Source organism: Rhinolophus ferrumequinum, chromosome 9 (genome assembly GCF_004115265.2).
Source record: "Rhinolophus ferrumequinum isolate MPI-CBG mRhiFer1 chromosome 9, mRhiFer1_v1.p, whole genome shotgun sequence".
Taxonomy (NCBI): domain Eukaryota; kingdom Metazoa; phylum Chordata; class Mammalia; order Chiroptera; family Rhinolophidae; genus Rhinolophus; species Rhinolophus ferrumequinum.
In genome coordinates this window covers 37,253,926-37,266,273 of record NC_046292.1, presented here as the reverse complement: position 1 = coordinate 37,266,273, position 12,348 = coordinate 37,253,926, and the positions used below count along the sequence as shown (strand labels likewise).

The window sequence follows — 12,348 nt, the reverse complement described above, 5'->3', positions numbered from 1 at the left end:
CTCTGAACCTCTCTATGCCTCGATTCTCATCTGTAAAATGTAGGTAAGATTTACTTTCATGGGAGTATTTTAAGGATGAAATTATCTAACCAACCTAAATGGTTTAGCATAATATCTGGCACATAGTGATTAAAAATGTTAGTTGTTACTCTAGATATTAATGTATAATATTATAAAAGTCATTGGACCTGCTTTCACTTTTTTAAAAAAGTACTGCAAACTCTTATAACCTCATATTCTCTATATCATAAATATATTCAAATCGTTTTGCCAAAGTAAATTCTCACCTTCGTTTTGTTCAAATTCATCTAACACCTTGTCCAGGTTGTAAGCTTCTGCTTGGAAGTAATTCTCCATCGGTGAGGAAACACCACTTAAGAGACTTGTTTAAAACTAGAAAGTAGATCAAATTTGTATTACACTTTCAATTGTTAAAATATAATTTATAGACAAAATAATTGATACAACAGGAATACAAAGGACCAAAACAGATTAACTGCCATAAACAATTATACAAGAACAAATTAGATAAATTTCTAGACACATACAATCTACCAAGACTGAATCATGAAGAAATAGAAAATCTGAACTGACCACTTACTAGTAAGAATATTGAATCAATCATTTAAAAATGACAAAAGTATAAGACTAGATGGCTTCATTGGTAAATACTACCAAAAATTTAAAGCTGAATTAATACCAATACTTCTTAAACTCTCCCAAAAAATAGAAGAGTATGGAATACTTCCAAACTAATTTTATGAAGCCAGCATTACCCTGATATAAAACCAGATAAGGACACTACAAGAAAAGAATATTACAGGCCAATATCCCTGATGAACATAGATATAAAAATCCTAAACAAAATATTAGCAAACCGAATTCAACAATAAAGGATCACATACCATGATCAAGTAGGATTTACTCTAAGGATGCAATGATAGCACAACCATCCACAAATCAATCAATGTGATACACCACATTAACAAAATTAAGGATGAAAAAATCATACAATCATCTCCATAGATGCAGAAAAAGCATTCGACAAAATTCAAAATCCAAAATGGTAAAAAGTGGGTATAGTGAGAACATACCTCAATATAATAAAGGTCATTTATGACAAGCCCATAGCTAAAATCATACTCAGCAGTGAAAAGCTGAGAGCTTTTCCTCTGTAACAAAACTAGGATGCTCACTCTCATTACTTTCATTCAACATAGTATTGGAAGTCCCAGCCAAAGCCAAGCAATTAGTCAACAAAAAGAAGTCATCTAGGGCTGGCCCGGTGGCTTAGGCGGTTAGAGCTCCATGCTCGTAAATCCAAAGGCTGCCGGTTCGATTCCCACATGGGCCAGTGGGCTCTCAACCACAAGGTTACCGGTTCAACTCCTTGAGTCCCGCAAGGGATGCCGCCCACCATACTAAGATTGAACACAGCACCTTGAGCTGAGCTGCCGCTGAGCTCCCAGATGGCTCAGTTGGTTGGAGCTCGTCCTCTCAACCACAAGGTTGCGGGTTTTGACTCCCACAAGGGATGGTGGGCTGCGCCCCCTGCAACTAGCAAGGGCAACTGGACCTGGAGCTGAGCTGCGCCCTCCACAACCCACAACTAAAACTGAAAGGACAACAACTTGAAGCTGAATGGCACCCTCCACAACTAAGATTGAAAGGACAACAACTTGACTTGGAAAAAAGTCCTGGAAATACACACTGTTCCCCCAATAAAGTCCTGTTCCCCTTCCCCAATAAAATCTTTAAAAAAAACACACCACAAGGACATATCACCTCACACCTATTAGAATGGCTGCATCAAAAAGACACGAGATAATTGTTGGCAAGGATGTGGAGAAAAAAGAAATCTTGTTCACTGTTGGTGGGAATATATGTTGGTGCAGTCGCTATGGAAAACAATATGGAGTTTCCTCACAAATTTAAAAATAGAATTACTGTATGATCCAGCAATTCCACTTCTGGTATTTATATAAAGAAAACAAAAACACTATCTAGAAGAGTTATCTGCACCTCCATGTTCATTGCAGCATTATTTACAATAGCCAAGACATGGGACCAGTGTAAGTGTCCACTGACAGATGAATGGATAAAGAAAATAGTGTGTGTGTGTGTGATCAAATATTATTCAGCTATAAAAAGAAAAGAAATCCTGTCATTTGCAACAGCATGGATGATGGACCTTGAGGGCATTATGCTAAATAAAACACAAAAAGAAAGAGAAATATAGTATGATCTCACTTATATGTGGAATCTAAAAAAATTTAACTCATAGAAACAGAGAACAGATTGATGGTTGCCAGACATGGGGAGGTAGGGAGTAGAGGGTGAAGGAAATGAGAATAGGTGGACAAAAGGTACAAATGTCCAGTTATAAGATAATAAGTTCTGAGGATGTAATGTACAGCATGGTGAGTACAGTTAACAATACTGTATCGCACATTTGAAAGTTGCTAAGAAAGTAAATCTTAAAAGTTCTCATCACAAGAAAAAAACATTTGTAACTATGTGAGGTAATGGATACTAACTAAACTTACTGTGGTAATTGTTTCACAATATATACTTATATCAAGTCATTATGCAGTGTACTTAAACTAATATAATGTTATATGTCAATTATATCTCAATAAAACCAGAAAAAATGAAAGAATATAAAGATTTATGAATAAAATATAGATATGCATATACATTTTATAAATCTTAAGTACACATATACAAGGATAAAAATCTCTTATAAATCTATTCAGACCATGATAAACTCTGTAACCCCACAAGATATACAGTAAGATTCTTAAGCTAATAAAGTCTAGAAACTTGTAAGCTGACAATCATTAAAATATAAACAATTGTAGAGGGCAGACTTGATGATCATTTCAATAGGACATGCTTCAAAAGATAAATTTCAAATGTTGAGAGAGGAATCATTTTCTTTAGGATAGAACTACACTTCAATTAGAAAAGAAAATTTATAGAATGTTTGCAAATGGGAAATGACAAGAAAATTCAAGCAAACATGGGGGTGAGGGATATTAGTTCTAAAATGCTAATGATGACTTGTTTCTTCTTTTTAAACCTCTTCTTTTCAAGTACCATTTCTAAGTCTTTCTTGGTGTTAATGGATCTAAAAGCATCCTGTGAGCACATACACTATGTCTCTCAAATACTTAACAAAATGCCAAGAGCACACACACAGTAGTTGTTAAATATTACCCCATTTTTTCCCTCCATTACCATGATCCCTATGCTTATTTACCACCTTAATTTCTCAGGATTTCTTTTCACTGGAAATTCTGCTAGGCTTCTTACTGGTATACATGGAGGCAGATGGGAGGGGAGATAAGATTACAATTCCGCCAAAAAGTCTGAATAACAAAAACATGAAGAGGGAAAACAAAAAATGTAATATCCTGCTATTACAAACTTTAAGTCAAGTATAAAAAGTGATGAATTTTCTTTAACTTATAAAGATGGTATTTCTTGTTCTCTGCAACACATAAAAGTGTCAATATTCTTTCTCTCATTTTACCGATAAAAAAAATAAGCTCAGGCAATGTAACTGACTTATTCAAGTATTTCCTCACAATTATTCATTTAGTCAACTCTTATTTATTGATTGGCTGTTACATAATTTAAGTTTACATAGACAAATAGGCTACGTAATCTACACATGGTTTTTGTTAAATCTGTCTTTTGTGTCTAATGGTTACCGTTCAAAATCATTTTCATATACACACCATATTATTTTGATAGACTGCACATTTAAACTTTCCAATGCAAAAAGAGTGAATGAAATTTCTCACAACACACAATCTAGCACATTTAACACACACCTCAACACTTAGCATTTCATGGTCATTATATGTAAAATATTAGTAAACAAATAATCAGATCAACATATTTATTGTGCATCAACTGTACACAGGGTACTGTGATCAATTCAAGTGTCAGACATCATCCCTAACATCAAGAAACTTCTCAGGGTGAAAAACGTGACGGGATTAAGAAGTACAAAATGGTAGTTACAAAATAGTCATGGGAATGCAAAGTAAAGCACAGAGGATACAGTTAATAATATGGTCATAACCATGCATAGTGCCAGGTGAGTACTACACTAGTCAGGGGGATCACTTCTTAAATTATACAAATGTGTAACCATTATGCTGTACACCTGAAATGAATATAATATTGAATGTCTAAATAAATAAATAGTCTTTTAAAAAGAAACATAATTTACTTAATGGGAAACTATGCTTAATAAGAAAATTTAAATAATAAATGATTTTAATAACAACATAGCACAAGAGACACAAGGTACTACATGATTAATTTGTCAGACAGAATTAACAGATAAGTACTACGTACAGAGTAAGTGCTATAAAAGTTCAAGAAATGGGCCAGATCACAGCCTGGATGGTCAAGGAAGGCATTAGTTATAGATTTATGCTGGGTCTTTAAGGATGGATAAAATTTTAACAGATATTCCAGATAGGAAGATGCAGAATGAAATTTCAAACAGAGAGAGCCATACAAGGAGTGATCTAGAGATGGACAATTACCGAGGAATCAATGAAACTAGAACGAGGATTTATTACACAGATGACAAAAGGACACAGTTGGAGAAGTAGACAGACATGTATCATGGAAGGCCTGGAATGAATGGGAAACACTGCTATATACATTAGGTGACACAATGAATTAATAATCACTTTCTTAGATGTGATAATGGTATTTTGATTTTGTAGGAGAATGTCCTTACTCTTAGGAGATGCCTGCTGAACTATTCACGAAAAAAGTGTTGTATTCTCTGCAACTAACTTTTGAATGATTCAGAAAACAAAAAAGAATGTGAGTGAGTATTGGGGTTACTGGGGTGAGGGGAAGAAAGGGAAGAGAGGGAGAGGAGAGAGAGGTGCTCGAAAGAGGCAAAATGATCAAAATAAATGAATCTAGGTGAATGATATATGGGTCTTCATTGTACTATTCGTTTAACTTTTCTACAGGCTTGAAATTTTTCAAAAGAAAAGAAAAAAGGTGTATTGAAGTGTTGGTGAGAAACATTCCTTCCCACTCTGAATACACAAACTCTAGACAAAATAGATTATTTTTTAAAAGTTTATATAGTCAAATTCAAAAGCAAGAAAAGGAAATATACAGATGCCATAAACCAAGAAGAATCCAAGCCACAGCAGTGCGTGAGAACTGAATGGTAGCAGCCCACAGGGGTTACAAAACCTTCAGGCCTAGGATCTGAAAGCTAGCAAGAAGGATGGGAATTATTGGCTGCAAACTTACAGAAATTTCTGCATTGGAGGGAGCCAGACTGGGCTCTCGGCATAAAGCCAAGAGCTGGGGGAAAAAGCTGTCCCAAACGACACCAGGACTCCGCAGAGGAGCAGGATGGAATAGAGTGCCAATAAATTCAACAATCAGAAATTAGAATTCCTAGCCTGCCCCTCACTCAGATTGGGAATGACACTAATTCTTCCCATTTATGAACATCAAACATGGTTTATCTCTGTTTACTCAGCTCTTCCTGTGACTTGTAATAATGCTTTTAGTTTTAAAAAGTCACTAAATATATACTGAGAAAAGAAGGGTGCATGTGACTATACAGAAATAACATGCGAGATCTCTGTGGTGATAGAATCGTGCTGTGGCTTTAAATGCAAGGGTGGTTACACAAATCCACATGTGATAAATGGGACAACTATATACACTCACAAACATTTCATAGGAGCATTATTCCTAACAGTCAAAAGGTGGAAACAACCCAAATATCAATTGATGAATGGATAAATAAAATGTCAATTTCATAGTTTTGCTATTTTTCTATAGCTATGTAAGATGTAATAAGTAATACAAACTGGGTAAATGAAGGGTACAAAGGAACTTTCTATACTATTTTTGCAACACCCTGTGAATCTATAATTACTTCAAAATAAAAAGCTGGAAAAAAAAAAGGAAAGAAGTTATTAAAAATTGAACAGACATGGGAACAGGAAGAAGAGGGCCTCTGTGTAAGGGAGTGTCAGAGCCCAAGGGTGGTGAGCAGATGTCCTTGTGTAATCTGCTCTAGCCAAGGAGTCAGAGCTCCAGCTAACGTGTCAGAACTCCAGCAGGGTAAGAAAGTTGTCTCCTCAGAAAGGCAGCCCAGTGTCTCGTCAGGGCCCAAGTGGGGGAAAAGGGTCCGTGTGCAGGAGGGGTGAGGAGGAGGTATCAGAGGGCAATCAGGGTGGCAAGTCAGAGCCTGAGCAAGATAAGAAGGGCCAAGAGAAGAAGACAGTGATAGACTGGTTACATGTAGAGAGATGGATAAAATAAGTAACTGCACGAAGGGCAATGAAAGAAAGTTTCTCACTGTTGGAGAAAGGGGTTAAAATGTGGAAAAGGAGAAAACTGGAAAGAACCCTGCAGAGTTAGTTTGGAATCTGAGGTATTAGTGTGAACTCATGGACTTCAATAGACATAGATGCTTACAGCAATGAATACAGATGTAAATATGTGTGTGCACGTGTGTGCACGCGCAGACACATATATTCTTTAGTTCTATCCACAGAGGATCTTGGAGCAGCAAAGCCCCACCTCAACTCCACAGTAATGAGCATTTGGTTTCTAAATATTGGAACCAAAGCTCCATGGAGAAATGGCTGATTCCAGTCCTGGAGTAGAATAACTACAAGAGCTTTGATGAGGCTATAGAGAAATATGTACCCTCACACATTACTGAGAGGAAAGTAAAATAGTGTGGCAACTTTGGCAGTTCCTCAAAAAGTCAGAGTTACCACATGACACAGCTTTCCTACTTCTAGGTTTATACTCTAGGTTTAACTTCTAGGTTTTCATTTCAAGAGAAATGAAAACATATACTCATGCAAGAACTTATCCATGAATGCTCATAGCAGCATTATTTACAACAGCCAAAATTGGAAACAACTCAAATATCTATCTACTGATGAATGAACAGATAAAATGTAGTATGGAATATTGACAAAATGGAATATTATATAGTGGATGAAGTATTGCTATATGCTACAATGTGGATGAATCTTGGAAATATTAAACTGAAAGCAGACACAAAAAGCTATGCATTATATGATTCTATTTATATGAAATGTACAGAATAGGTAAATCCATAGAAACAGAAAGTAAATTAGTGATTGCCTGGGGCTGGGGGGAATTATAGAGAAACAAGGAGTGACTGCCAATGGATATAAGATTTCTCTTTGGGGTGGTGAAAATGTTCTGGAATTAGATAGTGGTGATGATTGCACAACTCTGTAAATGTATAAAAACCACTGGACTATACATTTTAAAATGGTGAATTTTATGGTGAATTATATTTCAATTAAAAAAAAAAACACGAAGAGCCTTGAATATCCTGTGTGCTGGAAAGCACAAGGAAGTGCTCCAAGAATGGCTGGGACATGTCAAAAGGACACAGAAACCATCATGAAGGCCACAGGCCAAATCAGAGACAATCTGAGCATCAAAATAAATAATGGTAGCAATGGATTATAACCCTCTGAATAAAACCGAAAACCATGGGTCTTTACAATAGGAATGAATGAATCCCAAGTGTGATGGACATTTACATAGTTTCAAAGTTCCTCTCCACAAAAAAAGCTTACTAATCACCAAAGGGAAAAAAAGAGTAACTTCAGAGACAAAGCCTGGCAGACACGACCTTACCAAGTGATCAAAGGGGATATCGTCAGTAATGGGACAAAACAGAAATCTGTGCTCCCTGACAAGTTGCCATGAAAAGGACATAGCAATGTAGATAATGGGGGAGATTCTGTGTGTGGGATGGGGTGGCGTGGCGGGGAGGAACAGGGGGTGAAGACGGGTATTATGGGGAACTCCCTGTACTTTAGCCTCATTTTGCTATGAACCTAAAAATGCTCTAAAAAATAAAGTTTATTAATTAAAAACAAAAGCAGCACCACTTCTGTGATATTCCTACCAAAAATGCATCCCTGAACCTAGTCACGAGGAAACATCAGACAAACCAAAATTGAGGAACATTCTGCAAAATAACTGGTCTACAATCTTCAAAAGTGTTACAGTGAAGAAAGTCAAACACCACAGAACTGTTTCAGACAGAAGGAGACTAAAGAGACGTGACAACTATGTGCAACATGTGATTCTAAACCAGATCCTTTTGATATAAAGGACATTATTGTACAACTGGCAAAACCTGAATACGGCCTGAAAATTAGATGGTGGTAATGCATCAATGTTAATTCTCTGATTTTAACGGCTACCTTGTAGTTATGTAGGAGAATGTCCTTGTTTGTAGGAAACACACAGTTTCCAAGGTGATGAGGCATGCAGCTAGCGGCTCACTCTCAAATGGTTCACAGAAAAAAAGTTCTTTGTACTACACTTGTACCTTTTCTATAAGCTTGGAATAGTTTTAAAATATTTTTAAATGCACCAAAACTGTCTATCATATTTTTAATTTCCAGAGCACTTTCTTTTTCTGATCCTTCTTATGGCATCTTGATCTCATTTCATGGCTATTTCTTCTCTTACCTTTCTAATGTAATTACCTACAGTTTGGTTTTTGTTTTTTTCTAACTTTCTTCTGTTTCCAGTATTATTTTGTCCAAGTTCTTCCTCTTTTGTACTTTTGCGTTTTGGCCTGGCTTTCACATTGAGGCTTTCCCCAAACGCCTATCTATTGAACAAGTGAAGTACTAAAAGCCAACTGAAAGCTCTGAATGTGTGGCTTCTCAACTCGGAGACTTCCACTGCATGATGACGGGTGAGAACACAGCTATTTCATTGGACGACCTCCAAATGTCAACCTACGTAACCTTTTTCTTTAGACTCCAGAGAAGACTCACATAATCTCATGTCAGAGAGTGCAGAAATATATAACACCAGGCAATCACCTGCCAGAGGAAGGGTAGAGAAAGGAGTGAGGGGAAGGGTTTCACATGTCAATATATAGGATTTCCCTTAATCCCCCTGCTTTCACTATGGTGCCTCATCCCGCGTTTCTGCTATATCTAATGTCCCCAAATCTTGAGCCTATTTCATTTTCCAAACAAAAACCTGTGGTCTCCTGAGGACTTGGGAGAGGGGCAGTCTTCTCACTGCATAAGCTGGGCCTCTCAGAGAATTTAAATCTATGTCAGGATTCTCATAAATGTATCCGTCCATCCATCTCCTTTTAAAAATAGAAGTCACTAAATATTATACATGTACATCTCAAAAAGGAATATAATTAATTCAGTACAGTTTCCCCCTGAGGACCTCTTCTTTTGTCTTTGGGCTTCTAGATCTCTTTTTCTTTATTCTATTGACCAGAATCCTTCTGGACACTCTCTTGAATCTCAGTCTCAGGGGTCCCACTTTTACAGCACTTCTATGTCTCCTTCACTGGTACTTCCTCTTTATGCCATATACTAATTACAATTAACGTGTACATTCATCATCAAACATTATTGAGCATCTACTATGTAGTAGGCTCTGTGCTATTCATTAAGTTATAATGACAAATAAGACAATGTCTTGACCTAAAGGTGCCAAATGTTTTATAGGGGAGATGAATGAGTAAACTGAAAATATAAAACACTGTGATCTATACTAATTGATATATATTTTTTTTTTTAATTGGGGAACAGTGAGTCTCTCCAGGGCCCATCAGCTCCAAGTCAAGTCATTACTTTCAATCTAGTTGCGGAGGGCGCAGCTCACTGGCCCATGTGGGAATTGAACCGGCGACTCCGCCATCCAGAGCTCACACTCTAACCAACTGAGCCATCCAGCCAGCCCCGATATATATGTATACTGGTGCTATGGAGCCAAAGAAAAAGTGAATCCAAACTAGATTGAGGCAGGGGTGTCTTATTTGGGGTAGGGAAGGCTACAGGAAACAAATATTACAATAATTTATTATTGCTAATTAATTATTATTTATTACTATCGATAGTCTGTACGGTGGTGACAACTTCCCAAGAGGTGAAACCTGAAAACTAAGGTTTTGCCAGGTGAAGGGAGAAGGGCACTCTCTTCTCGCACTCCCGTGTGATATGTCTAGGGTGCAAGAAATAACCTTGCCAACTGCAGGCCCAGAAGTTCTGGTGAGGAAGGCACTACTGCTAAGTGCCTTTGCTCCACTCTCAACTAAAGAGAAAAGAAGCTCAGCCTCCTGTGACACCCTGTCAGACCCATGCCTCTACCCTCAAAGCTTACGTAGAAAACCAGAGAACTCAGCCAGAGTATGCTACATTCCATTAGTGAACGACATAATCCGTTCCTGAAACCAGTATCGCCTATACGCTCTCCACCCCATCACCATTTTCCACCCCTAAGGAAAAAGTCAATGGTTCCTGCTCTGTAAGAACTAATAAAATACTCCTAATTTTCTGCTTGAAAGTGCTGCTCTTCACAACTAGTCTAAAAATACAAAATAAAATAATATAATTAAATCACATTTCTGATTCCCTGCCCCCAAATTAGTTTTAATGGTTGAGCTCTTGCTTGATGACTAAGAAATATAAATGGTATTAATTGGGTAGATAAACTACTATTTTCTCCTCACAATATTGCTCAAATCTATGTTCTTTTTCACACTGAAATTACCCTTCTATGCTCAAGATAGAAGTTGACTCTGAAAGAGAGAAGCCAAGCACTGGTAGAGAAATTAGCATTTTTGACATAATTCAACAGTAATTTTAAAATACCCTTTTAACTCTGAATTCAAGTCAAATTTTTTTGAAAACTATACTCCTGATTTAATAAGAGGCAATGTTGTAAATGAATCAAGTAGCACATATACATGAGCATTATTTTCTATAGATCTAGTTGTTTTTTTCTTAACTTCAATTTCTAAGAGAAATAAGAAAGTTGGTTTTCTTACCTTTTTCCCCTTACACATATGATGAGAAACAGACTTCTCTGTGCTTACTCATGACGCTTGCGGCACCATCAGCCAGTCCTGCTGATTCAGTATGCTCTGTTTGATCCTAAAGAAAAAACACATTGCTCATTACATTTGCTAAAGCAATAAGCCCTAATTTTCTTTATATAAACTTATCAGAGCCAGACAAATAAAATCTATGGGACTTAAACAATAAATCACAATTACATCTTCAGATTCAAAGATGTGACCATCATGGAATGGAGCAGCAGACGCATTTATTGTCTAAGAAGGCCAAAAAGGTAAATGTTTCAACGAACAGTTAAGAATTTTTGCACATTCCTTATTTTCAATGGCTAATACAAAGCGAAACATCAAGGCAGGCATTTTCTACCCAACGTCTTTAACTATATTAATTCATAAAAACATCACTGATTTTTATATTACAATAGGCCCTCCAAGAATCCAAAGCTAACAAAACTGCTGCTTCAAAAGAAAGTCCTGTTAGGTGATTTTTTTTTCTATTTATATATAATTCTTAAAATGAGATTCAAAAGCTTCCTGCTAAGATTTTTATTGCCAAACCACTGTTTTTCCTCCAAATGGAGTCTCATGATTCCAGTCCTTCTCCACTGCTTAGAAGCAAAGAATAAATTAACCCAATTTTAACCTTTATTATCAGGGGTACGCAAAAGACAAAACTTTCTCAAATGTTATTTCCTTCTTCTGACTACATGACAATATCCATGAAGTTATAGTAGTCCAACGAATGCCTCTAAAACTGCTCAGAGATCATTTGAAATTCTTTAAGAGCCTAATTTATCCTTGAACAAGATAAGTAGTTGAAACTAATCAGAATAAAACTAAGAATCTCTTATTATCTGTAAAAAATATCTAACATATAGTCATAGAATTTTCATAACGAGAAAGTATGTTAGAGGTGAGCTAATAAACATCACTTAATTTTAAAGATAAACTGAAGCACAGAAGAAATTTGTTCACATTATTATTTTAGGTGAATATTATATATGATGCGAATATTATGTACTTACTAAAAAATAAGAGAATAAGAAAAAGGCCTAAAATTCCAGAAACCAATAAAAATTATGGAATGAAAATCACTGGTAGATTTTCCTGTCTTGAGAACTTGAAAAAAATATGCACATGCTAGACTCTATATGAGAAGCGCTATGGATGCTAAGAAATAGACTTACACCTATCAAAACGAACTAATAAATTATATCAGAAGTATGCAAGGGCTGTATAGGGCAGAAGTACCAAAGTCAAAATGAGAATGAGGCAAAAGTAAGATCCTCCCCTCTAATACCTAATTGAAGATTTTTATAAACAAATAAAATTAATTCTACAAACTCAAAGTCAAGTCTTGTGCATGTGTATATTTTAACATGTGAGGCTAGTCCAGTAACATCATGTAACTGTCCCAAACATAAGTCTTTCTTCTAGTATCA

General features: G+C 36.3%; 1 protein-coding gene across 3 annotated transcripts in view; it reads right to left on the bottom strand.

Annotated features, from left to right (window-relative positions):
- ZFYVE9 (zinc finger FYVE-type containing 9) overlaps positions 1-12,348 on the bottom strand; it is a 133,090-nt gene that overhangs the window by 89,333 nt on the left and 31,409 nt on the right. For 2 of the 3 annotated variants that reach the window (XM_033115834.1, XM_033115832.1), the window contains exons 2-3: positions 10,880-10,985; positions 288-393 (exon numbers count right to left, since the gene is read on the bottom strand). In XM_033115834.1, the coding sequence (XP_032971725.1) occupies positions 288-357 (70 nt within the window). In that variant the 5' untranslated portion in view covers positions 358-393; positions 10,880-10,985. Of the gene's footprint in view, positions 1-287; positions 394-3,265; positions 3,372-10,879; positions 10,986-12,348 lie in introns of all 3 variants that reach the window. The other variant, XM_033115833.1, reaches the window with a different exon arrangement.